The sequence below is a fragment of the Anopheles arabiensis genome, chromosome 3 (assembly GCF_016920715.1).
Source record: "Anopheles arabiensis isolate DONGOLA chromosome 3, AaraD3, whole genome shotgun sequence".
NCBI lineage: Eukaryota > Metazoa > Arthropoda > Insecta > Diptera > Culicidae > Anopheles > Anopheles arabiensis.
In genome coordinates this window covers 64,809,400-64,828,641 of record NC_053518.1, presented here as the reverse complement: position 1 = coordinate 64,828,641, position 19,242 = coordinate 64,809,400, and the positions used below count along the sequence as shown (strand labels likewise).

The 19,242-nt window shown below is 47.9% G+C and overlaps 1 protein-coding gene across 7 annotated transcripts; it reads left to right on the top strand.

Moving 5' to 3' along the window:
* The first annotated feature begins 2,435 nt into the window (after positions 1–2,435).
* LOC120902502 (fatty acyl-CoA reductase wat-like) lies at positions 2,436–14,020 on the top strand. 7 transcript variants are annotated; one of them, XM_040311299.1, is made up of 6 exons: positions 2,436–2,559; positions 5,264–6,058; positions 6,536–7,055; positions 7,774–8,080; positions 8,185–8,304; positions 13,005–14,020. In XM_040311299.1, exons 2-6 carry the CDS (start codon positions 5,858–5,860, stop codon positions 13,375–13,377), a joined length of 1,521 nt encoding a protein of 506 aa, XP_040167233.1. In that variant the 5' UTR covers positions 2,436–2,559; positions 5,264–5,857; the 3' UTR covers positions 13,378–14,020. The 7 variants fall into 7 exon arrangements, with proteins under 7 accessions (XP_040167233.1, XP_040167234.1, XP_040167232.1 ...); XM_040311300.1 differs by having other exon boundaries at positions 2,445–2,564; XM_040311298.1 differs by having other exon boundaries at positions 2,445–2,614.
* The last annotated feature ends 5,222 nt before the right edge of the window (positions 14,021–19,242 follow it).

The following is a 19,242-nucleotide window of genomic DNA, read 5'->3' as shown; positions in this document are numbered from 1 at the left end:
GTACTCATCGTGGGGTAAAAGAGAGAGAAAAAAAGGTCCTAATCGCCGTTTTGTATTTTTGTGCGTAGGCGTGCGTATAACTCCAAAACAAACAGTGAAAGAAGCCAAAACCATCACCAAAAAACCACACACACAGCACAGTTTTCATAAGCATAGATCATATGCATGTTTGTGAGTGTGAGTGTTTTTTTTTTTTGTCGACTTCCAGCTTCCAGCATTCAGGCCTGCCTTTTGGCTCGAATGTCTCGGCCTCGGCCGGGGGGGTTGTAAATTGTGCGTATATAGCGTTTCCATGGGGTCCATGCTTTACATCGTGTTTGCAGCCTTTCTCTTTCGCTCAGAAGCAGAAGTGGGAAGATAGTATTAAAGAGAGAGAGAGAGAGAGAGAGAGTAAGAGAGTATGGGAAAAAAGGAGCAAGAAGAGGAAGCAGGGAGGAGGTAGATATTTCATAATACATCCGTGGGCCAAATTTCGGCGGCAGTGAACACATTCCCTGGGCGGCACAACACGGTTAATGTGTGATGCTGCACACGGAAAAGAGCGTACGCTGAGAAGGCGCCCGAAATCGTTCTTTCTCTGTCCCCTGCTGCGGTGAGAGAAGTGACTCAAGTAGCGGATAAGGGCAGCCGACCTACCGAACCGCCGACGCTCACTCACGTACACACGCATTCGAAACCCGGTTCGCCGCTTGTTGCCCAGGGGTGGATGGGAGGGTAGCGAGGCGCTCCGTGTCGCCTGACTGTTTTTCATGGCCGCAACCCTTTCCCTTTCAACCCTTTTTTTATTCGGCCTCCAGATCGACCAGTTCGTTTGTTTATCTTCTCTTCATATTCCATTCACTTTCTCCCGCGTTGGGGAAGGTTGTTTTTGTTGTATTTTTCGTGCACTCCTCGTTTTGTTTATTTCTGAGTGTTGTGGTTTTAATTTCGTCTCTGCCGCCACTGCATCTATGCATTCCTGGCATAGTTCTAGTGCCCGTGCGCTCGCTGCTTAATGCTATCGACGTACTGGCCCGCCTCGTGCGTGTGTGTGTGTGTATGTGCCCTGTTTACTCCCAAAACGCTTCGTTCTGTAATGGTAAGCATGCTGATTGAATTAATCAAATCTCGGTTCCCGAAAGGGCGCACATCGTACACACAATCAGAACAAAACGCACCCGGAAAGCAGACAAACAACCGTATGGGTCCCTTTAATTCTTTAAAAGCCATTCGCTATGAAAGGGACAGTTACAGGCCAGCGTACCATCGCCGTAGGGTCGCCGTAATTGGGTGGACGGGAAGGGGGAACCGCATAATGCACACACACACACACAAACGCTCGCGTTACGGTTCAACGTCCCTGCTATGTCGTGCGTAGGGTCTCACTTGTCGTGTTGACGGTATGGCTTTTAACCTTCAGGCAGCATTAGCCAATGCTTATGCTTATGGATTATGCACACAAGTACGCACCTCGCAATGAATGGCGTTGTGCGGACACGAAAAAAATAACAGTTATTTATTTGTTTTTTTTTTTGCATGTGTTGGTGCGATAAAGCGTGCCTACTGCAAGGATAACGGAAGTGTCAGATGATTTTTGACAGCCTACCGTCGAACGGTATGACATTTAAATCACCACACGCACACGCGGCGGAAAAGGGGAGCGAAGTGGAATGTGCCTTGCTACTCCGCTTGCTTACTCCAACCCTCTCGCCCCACTCGCTCCATAGGGCAATTTCAGCGATTGCAAACCCCATTGGAAGGAAAACAATGTGAGCGCGTGGTCCGACGACGGGATTCAGAAATTGCACCTGAAGAATCGGACAAACGCGCCAGAGAGAGGGCGAAAGAGTGCAATAGAGATAAAGAGAAAGAGAGTGTGTGTGTGTGAGAGAGAGAGGAAACACATAGCCGCAGCGAAAGTAGGACGAATCTCACGGTGAAAGTTTTCGTTCAGCTCACCTATTTCTCTCCCCCTTTGGCGGCGGGCGGTGAGTCTCATCTCACACGGGAGCACGGGAGTCAGAGCGCCAGAGCGATCCATGAGCGAAATCGAGCGTAAGTGTGTAAATTTGAAACCGGACACACGAATTTTGAGGTAAAAAAGGATGAAACAGAATATTATAAATATATATTTGAGACTGATTATAACAAATATGATGTTTTAAAAAATATGCATATAAATTGAATATATTTAGTGCATTCAAAAAACCTCCCCAAACTGTAGTCCAAAACGCAAAACTCTGTATCTTATCATATCATGGCTAATATCGCTAACGCAATAACCTATCCCACATTACTGCCCTATCGTGCTCGATTGATGCGACCACCCTTCAATCCAGTCGCTTTCAATTTTACCACCACCGGCAGCACCACGTGCACCCGATCGGTACGCTCGCTCATAGTGCAGGCGCAACTGCGCATTCTGAGAAACTAGCAGCAGCAGTTCGCGCGCGCCGCATCCCTAGCGCGAGAGGGTTCGTCCGGCTGGTTCATTCCGACTCGTAGCGCGAAACAGTACGGACGTGCGTGCGTGCGTGCAGTTCAACCCCGGGGGAAATAGAAAAAAAAAAACAGTTGCCTGTAAGGTGATTCTGAACCACACACAGAAAAAACCAACCAACCAAGTCTGGCAAAAGTAATAATCGTTCGCGTGATTTACCAATTACACCATTCTGGCGTGGCGTATGTCTAGAGTCTAGGCGTAGCAGTGCGCATAATAAGGGAGGGTGAGAGCGTGCGTGCCAGTGTGTGTGTATTGCGGGAGGAGGAGCAGCAGTAGCAGCATAATCTCCCGTTAGTACGGGAAATCAACGGGGTTTCGGCCGTTGATAGAGAGCGTTTAGATGCAGTTAGTTTAGCCAAAACCGGGCATTAGCGAAGGGGTTTGGAAGGCGTGTGCGTGCTGCTGTGTATGTGTGTGCGTGTCTGTTGAGTCTAAACGAGAGGTTTGGTGATGTGGTGCACACCTGCTGCCAGTGATGTTATGGATGTTCGCGGGCGACCGCTCTTAGGTCGGTCAGTTGGTCAGCAGTCTTCGAGCAGCGAACCAGTCGGGAAGATCGGGCAAAGCTATCCTGTCTAACCCTCAATCAGGGTCTACCTGACGTCTGAGAGACCAGAGACAGTTCGAACCTGTCGCTGTGATTGTGTGTCTACGTGTGTGCATATCGTTCTAATCACAGGAGGTAGTTGTCGTGCGCTGGCCTATGCCATCACGAGCCACCGTAGCAGCTGGGCTGCACTGTAGAGCGTGACTTTCCATCAGTACCTGCGAACACGACACCCGCGTGCGTAAGGAGGCGGTTGGGATGTAACGGGAGTAGGTAGTAAATTGGTCTCGGAAAAAAACGGACAGACAGAGGTGCAAATCACCAGCACCAAGGGGTATGTCGCCAGGGAGCCCATCAGGACATTAAATGGAACTCTCCGTGCGTGCGTGTGTGTGTGTCTGAGTGTGTTTAAGGGTCGAAACGACCTTAACCAGGCAGATTAGGCAGTAACGACGTCTGCCTGCGGAGTCACGGCACAGAACGCAGCACGTGCTCCCGTTTGTAACTCTAAACGCGGTAGTGCCTCGTTTATGCAGGAACAGGCTCTTTGCCAATCAACGCAATCCAAAAAAATCATTCCTCCTTCTGGAGCCCGGAATGATGTCGTGCAAGTATATGCCTTAAAGCTGCAAAAAAGGGCAACGACGTGACAGTTCGTCCGTGCGGGTTTTCGATTGCGGAGCGCCAGATGGCGGGACAGAGAGAAGGTTGGGCGACCGCCCGGCCCCGAGTGTGCGCACAAAAAAGAAAGGGGCGACGAAAGAAAAGTACTCCTGCGTGTGTGTGTGTGTTTGTGCGAGTGCCTGTGTCTTTCCGTGAATGGGGCTTCAATGACCAGGAACAGGGGGAACACCATGTCCAATGGGTTTGACGGGGCTTTTGCTGCTTGGATTTTGCTTTTGAGTTTTAGGACCTTCGATTGGATTTGTTGGATGGGCAAAACTCGCCACTCCAGCCAAACACAGAGCGAAACGGCTGACCGAAAGAAGCTGGCCGCGCCTGTCCCCGTTCCGATACTGCCCAGCCCACAGGGAACGGAGCAGGAAGTTAGGCAACAAGGGAAAATTATCTTCCCTCCGGCTCCGCCGCGAATCTCTTATCCGGACGACGACGCGCGGCAGGCGACAGCGAAAGTCATACCGTGTCGCGGGTGTGTGTGTGTGTGATTGTGCGTGTATGTGAGCTATCATTCCGCATGGAGTGTGTGTGTGTGTGCTATACTTTTTCCTCTTCTTCTTCTTCTGCTGATACGACACAAATGCGGCGTTGTGTGACACGACCACGTCCTCGTCGTCGTCGCTAATTCTCTTGGCGGCTTCCCTTCGCGCTCCCCCCCTCCCCCTTTAAAACGCGCTTGATTCCGCTTGAAGCTTCAAATGCCTGATGCAATTTAGGGGCACCGTCCAACCCAGTCAGTCTTCGGTGCTGGCGTACCAATTGACCTCCCCTCCCCTCCCTCGCCTTCCTTATAAATAGCCACGGCGGTACACATGCGCACACACTGCCGTGCACGTGCTTTTCCGCGGTTTGACAGCTCGCAGCGTGCCTGTGCCAGGAGAAAAACGGAAACGGTGTAAATTGATTAATCTACATGTGGTACCGGGGCAGAAGTGCACAGAAGAATTTGAAGAAGAGGAGAGAGAGAGAGAGAGGTGCGAGCGTGTGCCCCTGGTCACGAGTAATAAAGCCCCCCAAGTCGTCCCTGGAGAAGGGACATGTTGTCGCCTGATTTGTTGCCCCTGTAAGAGGGGGGTGGGTCCACACAATCACAGGGAAGACCTCTTTCACTTGGACACATACTCTCTCCTTCTCTCTCATTCACTCACTCAGTTTGAGGCAGCTTTCTCGCGGGTCGGGTCCATTGCAGCGTCGTCTAAATCAAAGGAGGGCGGCAGTTGCAAGGGCAGCATTTGTTTACATGTCGATGCACTTACGTCCCGTACATCCCTGTTGATGCAGCGGAGCGGACTATACTGCTGGTGGTGATGGTGGTGCGAGGTGTTCAAGCAATGTTGATTGAAATCTTCCGCTTTTTCGCTGTTCCAAGCGGGCCCACACCCTGACACTTGTGGCGTAACGGGGGAATTACCCTCTCTCCCCCTCATTCCAAGGGTGACAACGATAAGTAGATAAGAAGCGTGAAGATGGCCGTGGGCGCTGTTTTTTTGTTGTGTGTGCTAATTTTTTGCAGGAAATCCTTCGCTTGCGATTCTAAATGTTGTGTTTGTTTACAGGAATTCTTTACCGCAGGTCAGTGTTTCCCAAGTTTTGTGTCCCGCAGAGTGTGTGTGAGTGTGTCCCGAGTGCGGAACAACAACAAACCCCGTGCTTGATGTGGTTCGAATCCAGGTTCACAGGCCTTTTTCACCGTGAAGAAATAGTGGTTGTGTGTGTGAGATAGTGTGAGTTGCTTGTGCGTGTGTGTGCATTATTACCTACGGTATTATCAATGATAATCGTTGGATAATACAACGCCCTGCCCTGTGATTCCCGTCCTTCCCTATGTGCAATATTCTTTGGTTGTGAACGCACGCGCGTTTGTGTGTGTGTGTGTGCCAGTGTGATTGAGTGTGTGCGACAAACCGCTCCAAACCCAGCTGTCGCACCATTACGCTCGGCAGTGAGCTATTTCGCGCCTCATTAGTCCCTCGTTAGCAACGAGCCGTCGCGCCGGCAAAGAGCGAGCGAGCGATCGAGCGCCAACCGCACACCGACGCACACATCAAAACCATAACCCCGTCACCATAGGGCCTATCAGGGTGCAGCGCCAGGAGCCAGGTGCAGCGGTTCGGACGCATCTTCACAACGGCCACGGCAACGGCACGAAGATGAGTGACACCTGCGGCTCGAAGGTGATCGAGTTCTACCAGGACTCGGTCGTGCTGATCACCGGCGCGAGCGGCTTCCTCGGCAAGGTGCTGCTCGAGAAGCTGCTCCGCTGTCTGGAGGCGCGCAAGATATACGTGCTGATACGCCGGAAGCGCGACTACAGTGCACAGATGCGGCTGGAGCAGATTCTTAAGTCGATGGTAAGTGGAGGAGCGAACGTAGATGATGATGTCGGCCACGCGCGTCCACGCGCCCGCGGATGTGGTTAAGTGGGGCAAATGAGCGACGGGAAGCAGTTTGTGCGCACAAGTGACTAGGCCTGGCCGGCGTACCGTGGAGCCGTTATGCTTAATTAAGCAAAAATTTCGTTATTGCGCACTCGCGCTGCTCAACACGCGGGCCGCGGCATTGCGATCCTCGCCCGAATCTGGGCCGCGTAGTTTGGCACTCCAGCTCAGAAAACTCTACTTGAGATAATGCTGTTTCGCTCCTCACTCCTGTGCGCAATCTGCAATCCCTACCGCTAGGTTTTGGTCTCATTTTCCATTAAGAACCTCTTGGTTTTTTTTTCTACCAAACACCGTTCCTTCTCCGCATCGCATCACTTTCCCAATATCTGGGCATCTTGCTGTGTTTACTCATTTCTCGTTCTTTCCCCCGTCTCTTATTGCCTACAGTTATTCGACCGTGTTCGGAACGAGACCAAGGCAGCGAAGGCCCTGTTTGACAAGATCGAGGCGGTCGAGGTAAACTTCGAGCGGGACGATCTCGGGCTGGAGCCGGCGCTGCGCGATCGGCTCCGGCAGGAGGTGGAGGTCGCGTTCAATCTGCTCGCCTCGGTCAACTTTAACGAGGCGCTCGACCAGGCGCTGGAAACGAACGTCGAGTGTACGCGGCGCGTGCTCAACCTGCTCAGCGGCGCCCGGCGCATCAAGTCCGTCATCCACGTGTCGACGTTCTACTCGAACTGCAACCGGACGCTGATCGAGGAGAAGATCTACGACGACATCGGGTTCGGCGGGTACGACAACATCAAGAGCACGTTCGCGAAGCTGCAGGACGATCACAAACAGTTCCTGTCGCCGGTCGTGCTCGGCACCTTCCCGAACTCGTACACGTTCAGCAAAAAGTGCGCCGAGGTGGTGGTGCGCGACAAGTTCGGCCATCTGCCGGTGGGCATCTTTCGGCCACCGATAGGTAGGTACTGTGGGGGGGGAGGGGGGCAGTGTTTGATGAGGAAAAATGAACGGAAGAGAACAAGATACAGATCTGCATAATAACAATTGTTGATCGGAGAAGCAATTGAAAAACACGCTTTATCATTTTTTTATCGATTTAGCTGAGAAGTAGCATTGATAAAACGTACAATCAAGAGGGAAATCAGGTCAGCCTTACTAATAATAACATGCCAGACAATCTAATTAGAATTGTAAAGCGGTGTCTCGTCCAGTTCAAAACAATAGGATGCTATCAATTTCCTTCAGACAAACGATTAGTTAAGACGACACGCTACTGATCAATGTGGATATGCTAATTCGAAACACGATAAAACACGCAAATATCAGCCGTTTTACACGCATCACGCTCCTCCGATCCATTTTTCGCGATCTGCAGTCTGCATAGAACGATACACATCTTATCACTATCATTGTACTAGCTTTTCCCTTTAATTAGCGATCCACACCGGTCGGTTCGAACTGGATTAATGAAAAGCAAGTGATTCAGTAACTTTCCAGCCTTCTCACGTGGCTTTACAGCACGAGGCACTACCGCGTGTCTTTGATAGTGAAGGACATTGTGTTCTCCATTGCCTTGCGGTTCAATTCACGCGCCCGATTAACAACCACCTTTCCAAGCACGAACATTCGACATTATTGACCGGCGCTATGTCTCTCTATCTCTCTCTATCTCTCAGTGACCTCCAGCTACCGGGAGCCCGTACCTGGATGGGTCGATAACTTCAACGGTCCGAGCGGCATGGTGGTGCCACTGTCCCAGGGGCTGTACAGTGCCGCCCTGCTCGATCCCAAAAAGAAGCCGTTCATCGTACCGGTCGACTTCTGCGTCAATGCGCTGCTGGTGTGCGCGCACGACGTGAGCAAGTCGAGCGTCACCAAGAGCATTCCCGTGTACAACTACACCGACGACTGCAACCTCTGGACCTGGGACCAGGTGATCAACGGATTCTTCAGCGGACTCGGACCAATCCGGAAACTAGTGGCGTAAGTGTTTTGTAAAACAAAAAACGAAGAAAATGCCCCCTGGGAATTGAACCAACGTTGAACTGTCTCTCTCTTCTTTCTCTCTTTCATTCTTATCTCACCAGAAAATACTTCACCGGCACAATCACGGTCAACCCGGTGCGGTACGCAATCTGCAAGCGAATCATGATGTTCCAGGCCTTCTGTTTGGATCTGATCCGCACATTCAGTGGAAAGGAAAAAATGTAAGTAGTTTGCACCTTAGCTTTTCCATTCCCCCCGCCAAGGTCTGGTCCAAGGGTCTAGTGGTCCTGACATAGTTTTGTTTTGTGCCTGTGATGCACTGACAGGTTTGAAGCAAGAAAAGCGCAACATAACGGGGCACCTATGGGACGGCTCGCGGGGAATCCGAGGGAAAGCCTCGTCAGCCAGTTTGTGGTCTGCGGTCTTCCCGCTTCCGAGGCACGCTATAACCACCGCGATAACGGGAACTCCACACTTGGGAGCTTTAGGTTTTATTTTCTCCAGCTCTTCTTCCCAGCTCTCCGGTAGGATAAGGGGCCTGTCTGTGATGGATGGATGGCGTACAGCAGCAAAAATAGGGAGGAGGGGGGAAATGGCACACACCAACCCCGCTGGTGTGTGCCGGACCTACCTACCTCCTTTAACTGATCCCCACTGTATCTTTCCCTCGCACACAATCACCGCTCGTGCGTCCCCCCGCACTTACACTGGAAAGGTTTCGCGCAAAATTCGCGCTAGAGAGTTTGTTGCTCCGGTTTGGCTTCGGTGGTCTCCTGGTTTTGTTCGCGAGCAAAGGGGCGCTGAGGAAGGGTTTTCGCTGTGTTTAATCAATGGCAAAACTGGGTTAGCCGGCAAACATTGCGGCCCCTCGAGTTGGATGCGGGAACGGCGCAACAGAGCGCAGAGCAAAAATAGAGCGGATTGTAGTAGCGCCACGCAACCGAGCCCCCTTCTCTCTCTCTCTCACTCTGGATGGGTAGGGGGAGAAGTTTTACGGGCCAGGCAAAGGAAAATTCGACGCAGTGTACCATAAATTAATACCATCGAGCGGAGGACGACGTCGGCCTGCGGAGCCTGCGGGGGTGGGGAAACTTGTACCGAATGATAATCCAAAACGCTCGCACTGGGAAGGTTAAGACTCGACGCCGAAGAGGCCATCGAACGAAATCGAGAAATGGAACGGTTGTGTTGTGTTGTTTCGCCCGCACACACACACGCGTACCTCGCCGCCACTCTTCATTTCGCCGTTGGATTCCGCTCGTAATGCAAATTGCACACCGGGTTTCATAAAGCTTTCACCGAACGATCAAACGGGCACGCGCGCGCCTGTGTGCGATCGATGAACTCGATCCCGTTTCGCGAGTGACTCATCGGCAAGGGCGGAGGAGAAAAGGAGCGCTAAAGATCTGCAGGGGTTGCAATTTTTCCGTACGCTCAGCGGGTGGAGCGGTGTTGAGGCTTTTCATGCCACCGCTTTTGAAGCATCTTCGTGGCCGCGTAAGCCAAAGATACGCGCTTTATTAGGTGAAGGGAAGGCGAGAGAGAGAGAGAAAGCAAGAAAAATGGGCTTCACGATTGTTAAATCAATTCGAACCGTTTTTCTTCTCTTTCTTCTTGTGCAAGCGTATAGCACGTAGATGGTTGTGTGTGTGCGTCGCTTTTTTGTTTGGTTTTACGTTTTTACCTTCTTTGTTTTTAATTTTTGGAGTCCATCTGGGTGATGAGTTTTCATTTCGTTGACACAGAAAAGCCTGCCCGAGACACAGGGTGTTGCGGCGTACGTAACCGACATTTCTTGATTTTTTGGAGGTATTTTGTTGTTGTTGCTCTGTTTGGGCTGTTTTGATTTGTACCAATTATAAGATTATTTAATGATCCGATAACATATTTATGCATGATGACGTTTGCCAGTGGGGAAAAGAGAACAACAAAGCTGGTGAGGTGTAAAAACAGTTCATTATTGAAAAGTGTTAATTACGGCCAGAGTGTGGCCTTCATCAGCAAGCAATGAAGCGTATAGAAATAGGCACAGATGTCTTAATAATATTATGTGTGTATACTTCAACACACAAGATAAGAGATACCGTTGCTGAGTAATTACTGAAATTCTCTAATCAGAAGGCTTCATCTTCTAAAATCCGAAACATTTTCACTCGAGAAAAGAAACTTGAAGGAAATTGAAAAGAAAAACTATCATCACTGTTTGGCTAATTGCAACTGTTTCTTCGCAAATCATCATTATTATATTTCTTTTCTGCACCTCCATCATTACGCATTTTGCCCCCTGGGTAATGCAGCTGGAGTAGAGGGTAATTCAGCAAATTACTCTCTACTTAAAAAATATCTCTGTTACGAAGGAAATTATTTGCACCATCTGTACCATGTGCAGACGCTTTGCTATTATTTCCCCCCGTTTTTTTGCAATGAATCTTACTGCTTTACTACTAACCAGTACCAACCACGTGGTGAACAATTCATATAATGCAAAAAAATATACCCCTGAATAACGCTAACCGATTAAGAGCCACTGCCTGCTTCGAGAATAACGCATCGCATTGCATACCTCGCAGGCGCTTAGAATGTTTCGCAATACGGGAAGCAAGCAGGAATAGAAACGTTCCAGAAAATCCGCAACGAAACAGGGAATAAAAACGGTTCCGAACGCAACAAATGAATAAACAAACAGCAACACAGCACAACACACAAAAATTGCTTCACACACACGGCTCATTTGCATACTCCCAGCGGAGTTAGATGGGCTGCTTTATGGTCCAGCACCTCGGCACCTCCCTATTTGCTGTCCTGCAGGATCGATCGATCTCTGTAAGGAGAATCTGATTCGATACAAAATTCATCCACGTGCAGCTCGTTGACAGGGCAACGAACCCTCCAACATCCCCAAACAACTTGTCACTGTCCGGCGCTGTTTGTGCAACATTTAAGCTCATTAAAAATGAAGCGAACCCAACCCGAGATGCTGGCTGGCCCGAGAAAGGATCGAATTGGTTTGGTATTTTGTTTTCGCTTCGCGGGACGAGAAGGCTCGACTCTCGAGCTGTCTGGAGGCTGGCTTCCAGAACGCACAGGCACAGTATTTCGTAACATAATGCAAGAACAAGAAGGGGTCCAAAGACTTTCAGACGAAGATTATTTATAGTTTTGTTTTGATGCTTTCCTTTTGCGTCACAGTCTGGGAACGCGCACAATGTTTTGTGAAGTTCAATCTGCGATCGGTCGATCGTTTGCAGTATGTGTGGCGGGTTGTCAGCTGTTGAGCAACGGCAACCGGATCGAGGTAATGAGTAAATTGGTGCTTGTACTAACCGCTAAATGCTGGAAAGGGTTGGCATTCGGCACGACACTGGCGTAATACGATCGCGACAAATCGCAACAAATCGTGTCTTAGCGCGGCAAGAACAAGCCGTTCCAGGGTCAACCGCTTTCCCGATTTGCGGTGTATTGAACCATGTTTGGCGTTTGCATGAGCCGCCTTGCACTAAATGCACCGCAATAGACAAGATTCTTGAGGGTTTGAGAGTTGATGCTGATGATGATGACGATGACTACGATGCCCTCGGACTCATATGCTGCTCGGACACATTGGAGTTGCGCTGCGAGGTGAATGGTGGACGACCATGTCACCAAATTCGGACACGGTGCTCCCAAGGCAATCGAGCCGGGAGAGTTGCATTGCTGCTGCTGTTGCTGCTGCAGGAGAATCGATTGCATAATTAGCGCCGATCTATGGTGCCGATGAACCGTCCATACACACTGCTCAAGAACTGCACCGGGTAGGGTTTGCGATTGCAAAACACCAAGCAATTGACGCTTAGGGGCGGCAATGGAAAAGGTTCGTCCCTTGCAGCGTTCTTTTACCGGTTCCGAGTAAAACCGATTGGGGCAATGATACGTAACAAGAAGGGCTTATGATTGCTTTTCTAAAGGCGACCCGAGATGAAATTAGCTACTCTCTGCAACGCAACGTTGTCTCTGAGCGGTGGAATGGGACGGTTAGGAAACACTGGTTGAAATCTCTTGAAGTGTTTCAATTTCTCAAGAGATCTTAAGCTCTTTTAACAGCGCATATTCCCGTCGCCTACATCATAAAAACGTATTAACTAACCTCATATGATGTCAATCCCACATTTTTTTCCAATAACCAATAACTGTGAAGGTTTACGATTTCACCCTTACCGGGATGGATGGCTAAGCAACAGCCACACACAACCGTTTGACCTCTTTCTAATCTGCGCGGGAAGTCCATAAGGCACCACACCGATCCTCCGCAATCCGTTTGAGCCCCCGTGCGCCCCTGACCGAGACGCGTTGTTACGATGATGTAACACACTTTGACCCAAAATCAGAAAAAGACAGTGTGTACCCACCCGGGAAGGTCCCGATACGTAGTGTGGCCTAGTGGCCGAATCATCATAGCCCCACACATCACTGCCGGGGGTTCAATCCGGTTTTGGCAAATGCGCTAGACCCGCGCGCGCCCGCGCTCGCCCGAGGATGCTAATTTTTGGGAGCACGATATCTCGCGACATACCTATTACATAGCACACACATCGCGTTCGCATTAAAAATGGGCTGCGGTTCAAGTTATGTCAGCCGTCTGATGCGTGAAGGCTGTTGTTGTATTTGTTTGTTGTTGAATATCTTTACTTTCGGTTTGTCCAAAGCGAACAACACTGTTCGCGAAGACCTCAAACTGCCTGGGCTACAAGAGCTCTTACAAGATGCAATTATTTAATTTGCTCTCTCGGTGCAGTGCTTTAATGTTTGATGATTGTGACCTTCCCTCCCTTTTGCATGTACGCCTTTTTGCACAAGATCCCTTGACCCTTGGAACTATGTTTGCTAATCTCTATCTTTCTCTCTCTCTCTCTCTCTCTCTCTCTCTCTCTCTCTCTGCGCACAGTATGCAACGATTGTTCTCCAAGATGGTGACGCTGAGCGAAGTGTTGCGCTTCTTCTGCCTGAACGACTGGAAGATGACGAACGACAACATCCGCCGGATCAGCGACGAGATGTCCCCGCTCGAGGCGGAGATGTTCCCGCTCGACATCAGGAAGATCGACTGGACCGAGTACTACCGGAACTTCGTGCCGGGCGTGATCAAGTACGCGGTGCAGCCGCGCAGCCCGCGCAGTCCCAGCATCGCGGAGCGGAAGCTGAAGGAGTCGAAGGTGCGGGAAACGAAAAAGCTCAACAGCGGCCTGTTCTACCTGCTGTGGAGCTCCGTGTTTATTATTGCGCTGAAGATATTCAAAAACCTCTTCAACAAGGTGTGAAGAACTTTCCAACTCCAAGTACGCTTCCAATTTATTTAGGGTTCAATTTAAGACGGAAAATGGGACACGAACACACAAACCCACACATACACATAAAGACACACACACACATACAAGCTGCAATCACAAGTACATGCTGATAAATAGGGGTAGTAGGTAATAAGGCAAATGGCGCAGAAGTATAGAGGTCCTGCCAATAAAAGACACGTCGCAAATTCACGTCGCCGCAAATGCGCTTGCGCAACCAGCAAACGAGCCAGCCAGCGGGCAAGCAGCAACTATTTACTAAAACGCATAGTAATCAAGCAACAACAACAAAAAACAACATGCATAAACGCGAAAGAAAGAATTATAAAAGTAATGCAAGCAAACAAACAAACAAACATAACGGTAACGGAAAACATCAAACAACACGGAACAACAACATCAACAAGACAACAACATCATTTAAAGTATAGAATAATAATTACAAGCAAAACAAAAACAAGAACAAAAAAAATAAGAAAACCAACAAAAAACAACTTTGCCACTAGCTACGTAGAGCTAAGGATACCTGAAGTTCAGTGACAGAGATTTTTTCCAACAAATGATAACGATTAAATTAATTAATGAATAAAATAAACATTTTGTAGGCTTTTTTGTATCCGGTTTCGGGTTTGGTTTGCTTTGATTTGCGAAGTCTGCGCTATGGAGTGTATCACAGTGTGTGTGTGTGTGTGTGTGTGTCGTGGTTATCATTGAAGATATCAATGGGTTTTTCCGCATAGCATCTCTTGGTGGCTTTCTGGTGAATGATGACGTCATAAGACATATGAGGTTGAAAAAAAGAGAAATTGACAATAATTGATTCCCGGTAAGTAATAGTGATGGGCGGGTCGACCCGAACCTACCGCGTCGAAGCCATCCTCATGCGACCCGGAGCGCTGCGGGTCGTAATTTTGAATCCATGGCTTCCAGCCCCGAAAGGACCGTGCTCCCCAATACGTAGGACTGACTATTTTGCGACGGGTAATCAATCAGTCACTCAAAGCCAATCCCTCTAGGAATTCAGACAGGCCTTGAGGGACAATTGTTATTGTGCCAAAGAAGAGGAATATATTTACAATTAGAAAAGTTTACGTTTTTTAACGAAATGAAGCAACATTTTAGCAGTTTCATTTTCAATCCTACTGAACTGGTATGAATCAACTGAACTCGCTTGAGCCCACTAAACCTACTAAACCCACTGAACTCGTATGAACCTATTGAACTCGTATGAACCTACCGAACTCATTGCACCCACGGGTTGAAGTCGCATATGCTTTGCTGAACCTACTGAGTCTATTGAAGTCGTAAGAACCTATTGAATTCTTTGCACCCATGGGTCGGAATCGATTCCGGCTAAGCCGCACTCGACTCCGGGTCGATCCGTTTGTGGAGTCGTATGACCCATCACTAGTGAGTAATTCAATCTGTATCATTTCTACCTTTATTGGCTTTGGAAGTGACCTCGAACACATAATCAGACGCTCTAGGACTTCAACTGATCTCAAACTTTCATTGTTCCTGGAGCTGATCCCGAACCCATACCATTCCAGAAACTGATCCCAACAACATACCGTTCCTGACTCATATCAGACGTCCTGAAACCGGTCCCATACCGACCCAAGAACTTCCCGAATCCAAGATAGCTCTGAAACACTCAGAATCATATCGAATAGAAAACATCTCCTGTTACGCTACCTACCTGAATGCCATAATTGATTCCGTTGCCATTTTTGTCTAAATAGCTTGGAGGTAATCATTCTATAGTAGTATTTCTAAGTAGTAGTATTGTATAGCAACCATTTATAAAATATGTACAGCGGAATTTGATATCAGAGAAATTAAACAGAAAACAAGAAGAAGTAGAAAGGGAATAAGAAGATGAAGAAGAACGCCAATAAGAAGGATACGAAGGGAAACATGACAAATATAGAGAACAAAATGATAAAAATTGAATGAGCAGTGGATGGGGAAGAATAAAATTAATATAAAAGCCAATACAGGGTTTCCCACGATTTATTGGTCAGTTCCCATGATTTTTGGTGCGTTCCCACGATTTTTTGATCGTATCCCATAGATTTTTGGTTCGTTCCCATAATTTATTGGTATTTTCCGATTGGATATCAATACAAATGGACCAAAAAATTCTGGGAAACGGCCAAAAAATCGTGGGAACGCACCAAAAATTGATGGGAACCAATCAATAAATCGTGGGAAACCCTGTAAGAAGGAGAGCAATAAGATGAAAAAATAATTAAATGCTTATTATGGGTTCAAGCCAGTTTGGGACAACTTTTTGTACATTGCAGCCTAATCAGTCCCTGCCACGTATGGGAGGTACAGATAGGTTCACGCACTATTGAAGTCGTCCCACAATTCACCTATCTTGGGTCAAAGGTCAGCAACGACATAGCATGGAAGCAGAATTACGCGCAAGGATGCTGGCTGTGAACCGGTTATTCTACAGCCTGAAAAATCCGTTCACCTCAAAGAACCTGTCGCGACGGACGAAGCTGGGACTATATAGCACCTGTATAGGTGCCTGACGAAACCCTCTTAGCCGCGTTCGAGAGGAAGATGCTCAGAAGGATACTTGGCCCCGTAAAGTCTTTTTAGGCCGTCCACAAGGACAGAGGAGGCGTGGTAGGCCCAAATTGAAGTGACAAGATGGAGTAGAGGCATCCGCCATTAAGGCCGGAATAACGAACTGGAAGACGAAGGCGCGAGACCGTGAGCGGTTGTGGAAGACCGCAAAGCGGTTGTAGCGCCGGATAAGTCTTTTTCTTCTTCTTTGGCTCAACAACCGATGTCGGTCAAGTCCTGCCTGTACCCACTAGTGGGCTTGGCTTTCAGTGACTAATTGATTCCCCCCCATAGCAGGATAGTCAGTCCTACGTATGGCGGCGCGGTCTATTTGGGGATTGAACCCATGACGGGCATGTTATTACGTCGTACGAGTTGACGACTGTACTACGAGATCGGCTTAAAGCGCCGGATAAGTAAATTAAATTATATGTGGAGGAAAGCTGAATAAAGATTGAAAAACACTGGTCTATACCAAAGTGCCACAGATTAAGCTTAAACAACTGGAAAATGAAATATCCATAGAAAAAAACGAAAGCTCCATAGCTTCAATGGTTTACACAATAGATGGCGTTTTATGACACGTTATTATCTATTATTTATTATTTTATTATTATTTTATCTATTCGTTATTATTTAATCTATTCATCGCCGATACATCATTATAACTTGCTGAGCAAAATCCTGGGGTTCTCAAGCCAGCTCAACATCGTACTTACGCTACAATTCGAATCCGTAAACTCTTTTCGATTTGGTAACACAAGGTTTTGAACGCGTAAAATCCCAACTCGAATCTGGAAAATGTATGTTGGCTGTCTTGTCACCCATTATACATTTTCCAGATTCAAGTTGTTATTTTACGCGTTCAAAACCTAGTGTTGCCAAATCGAAAAGAGTTTACGGATTCGAATTGTATGTACGATGTTGACAATCGTTTAACGTGTTCGAAAAATAGTGTTACGATGTTGAGCTGGCTTGAGAAACCCTGTAAGAATGGTCCTGACCACACGACCATACGCTGGTAGCATGAGCTAACACCATCGACTGTTACTCAAATCTCAGTTATGATAATTTACATTGAAGTTTAGTCTTTAAACTAGTGATGGGTAATGTTGGCAAAATCCAGAGTAAACTCCAATCCGACTCTGATAATTACGGCATTGACTCCGGAAAGTAGGTCCGCCCAGCGTTATCCGAAGTCGTTCGGAATCGTCCCGAATCGCACGGAGTCGTCCGGAGTCATTCGAAGTCTGAGCCTTCCGGAGTCGTCCGGAGTCGTCCGGAGTCGTCCGGAGTCGTTCAAAGTCCTTCGGAGTCGTTGGAAGTCCGAGTCATCCGAAGTCGTTCGGAGTTGTTTGGAGTCGTCCGTAATGAATACTGCGAATGAATCCGGACGACTCCTGGCGACTCCGGACGGAACTAGTGGTTCGGATTTTGACGGAGTCGGAATCGAAATGACAATAGCCGGGGTCGGATCGAACTCGTGGGTGCGCTCCAACGAGCACATCACTAATTTAAACAATCGTATCGCCGTTCCAGTCCTAGCGATCCATCATACAGGGTTTCTCAAGCCAGCTCAACATCGTAACACTATTTTTCGAACACGTTAAACGATTGTCAATATCGTACATACAATTCGAATCCGTAAACTCTTTTAGATTTGGTAACACTAGGTTTTGAACGCGTAAAATCCCAACTCGAATCTGGAAAATGTATGTTGGCTGTCTTGTCACCCATTATACATTTTCCAGATTCAAGTTGTTATTTTACGCGTTCAAAACCTTGTGTTACCAAATCGAAAAGAGTTTACGGATTCGAATTGTATGTACGATGTTGACAATCGTTTAACGTGTTCGAAAAATAGTGTTACGATGTTGAGCTGGCTTGAGAAACCCTGTAAGAATGGTCCTGACCACACGACCATACGCTGAAGTTTAGTCTTTAAACTAGTGATGGGTAATGTTGGCAAAATCCAGAGTAAACTCCAATCCGACTCTGATAATTACGGCATTGACTCCGGAAAGTAGGTCCGCCCAGCGTTATCCGAAGTCGTTCGGAATCGTCCCGAATCGCACGGAGTCGTCCGGAGTCATTCGAAGTCTGAGCCTTCCGGAGTCGTCCGGAGTCGTCCGGAGTCGTCCGGAGTCGTTCAAAGTCCTTCGGAGTCGTTGGAAGTCCGAGTCATCCGAAGTCGTTCGGAGTTGTTTGGAGTCGTCCGTAATGAATACTGCGAATGAATCCGGACGACTCCTGGCGACTCCGGACGGAACTAGTGGTTCGGATTTTGACGGAGTCGGAATCGAAATGACAATAGCCGGGGTCGGATCGAACTCGTGGGTGCGCTCCAACGAGCACATCACTAATTTAAACAATCGTATCGCCGTTCCAGTCCTAGCGATCCATCATAGAACAAGCCAGCTCAACATCGTAACACTATTTTTCGAACACGTTAACGATTGTCTATCAATTCGAATCCGTAAACTCTTTTAGATTTGGTAACACTAGGTTTGAACGCGTAAAATCCCAACTCGAATCTGGAAAATGTATGTTGGCTGTCTTGTCACCCATAATACATTTCCCAGATTCAAGTTGGGATTTTACGCGTTCAAAACCTAGTGTTACCAAATCGAAAAGAGTTTACGGATTCGAATTGTATGTACGATATTGACAATCGTTTAACGTGTTCGAAAAATAGTGTTACGATGTTGAGCTGGCTTGAGAAACCCTGTAACTTCAATATTGAGGGAAGGAAAAAACTCTCAAAGCGAGGACAGCTTCACTGTGGAACAGATGTTGCCACCAGCTTCTTGCTTTTTTTATAGAATGCATCAGTCGTTTATCATCTGCTAAACGAAGTCTTTCTATATTGCTGTAAGGGTGAGAGATTGGGCCGTTTATTAGACTCCGTTTCTAAACGTGGATTTGTGGCACTTGGGGACCAATTCGTTGTACTTGTACTATTTCGTATTCATTGTACCGACTCTTCTGCAATTAATCGACTAAACCAGTCATTTATCTTCTTCTTCTTCTTTGGCACAACAACCGTTGTCGGTCAAGGCTTGTCAGTATTATTATTGGGCTCGACTTTCAGAGATTTATTTATTACCATAGCAGGATAGTGAGTCCTAGGTATGGGGCACGTTCCATTCGGGGCTTGAACCCATGGTGGGAATGTTGTTAAGTCGTACGAGTTGTCGATTGTACTAACAGACTGGCTAAGGCAGCGCTCCAGCAGCAATCGAACATGAAAAATATATG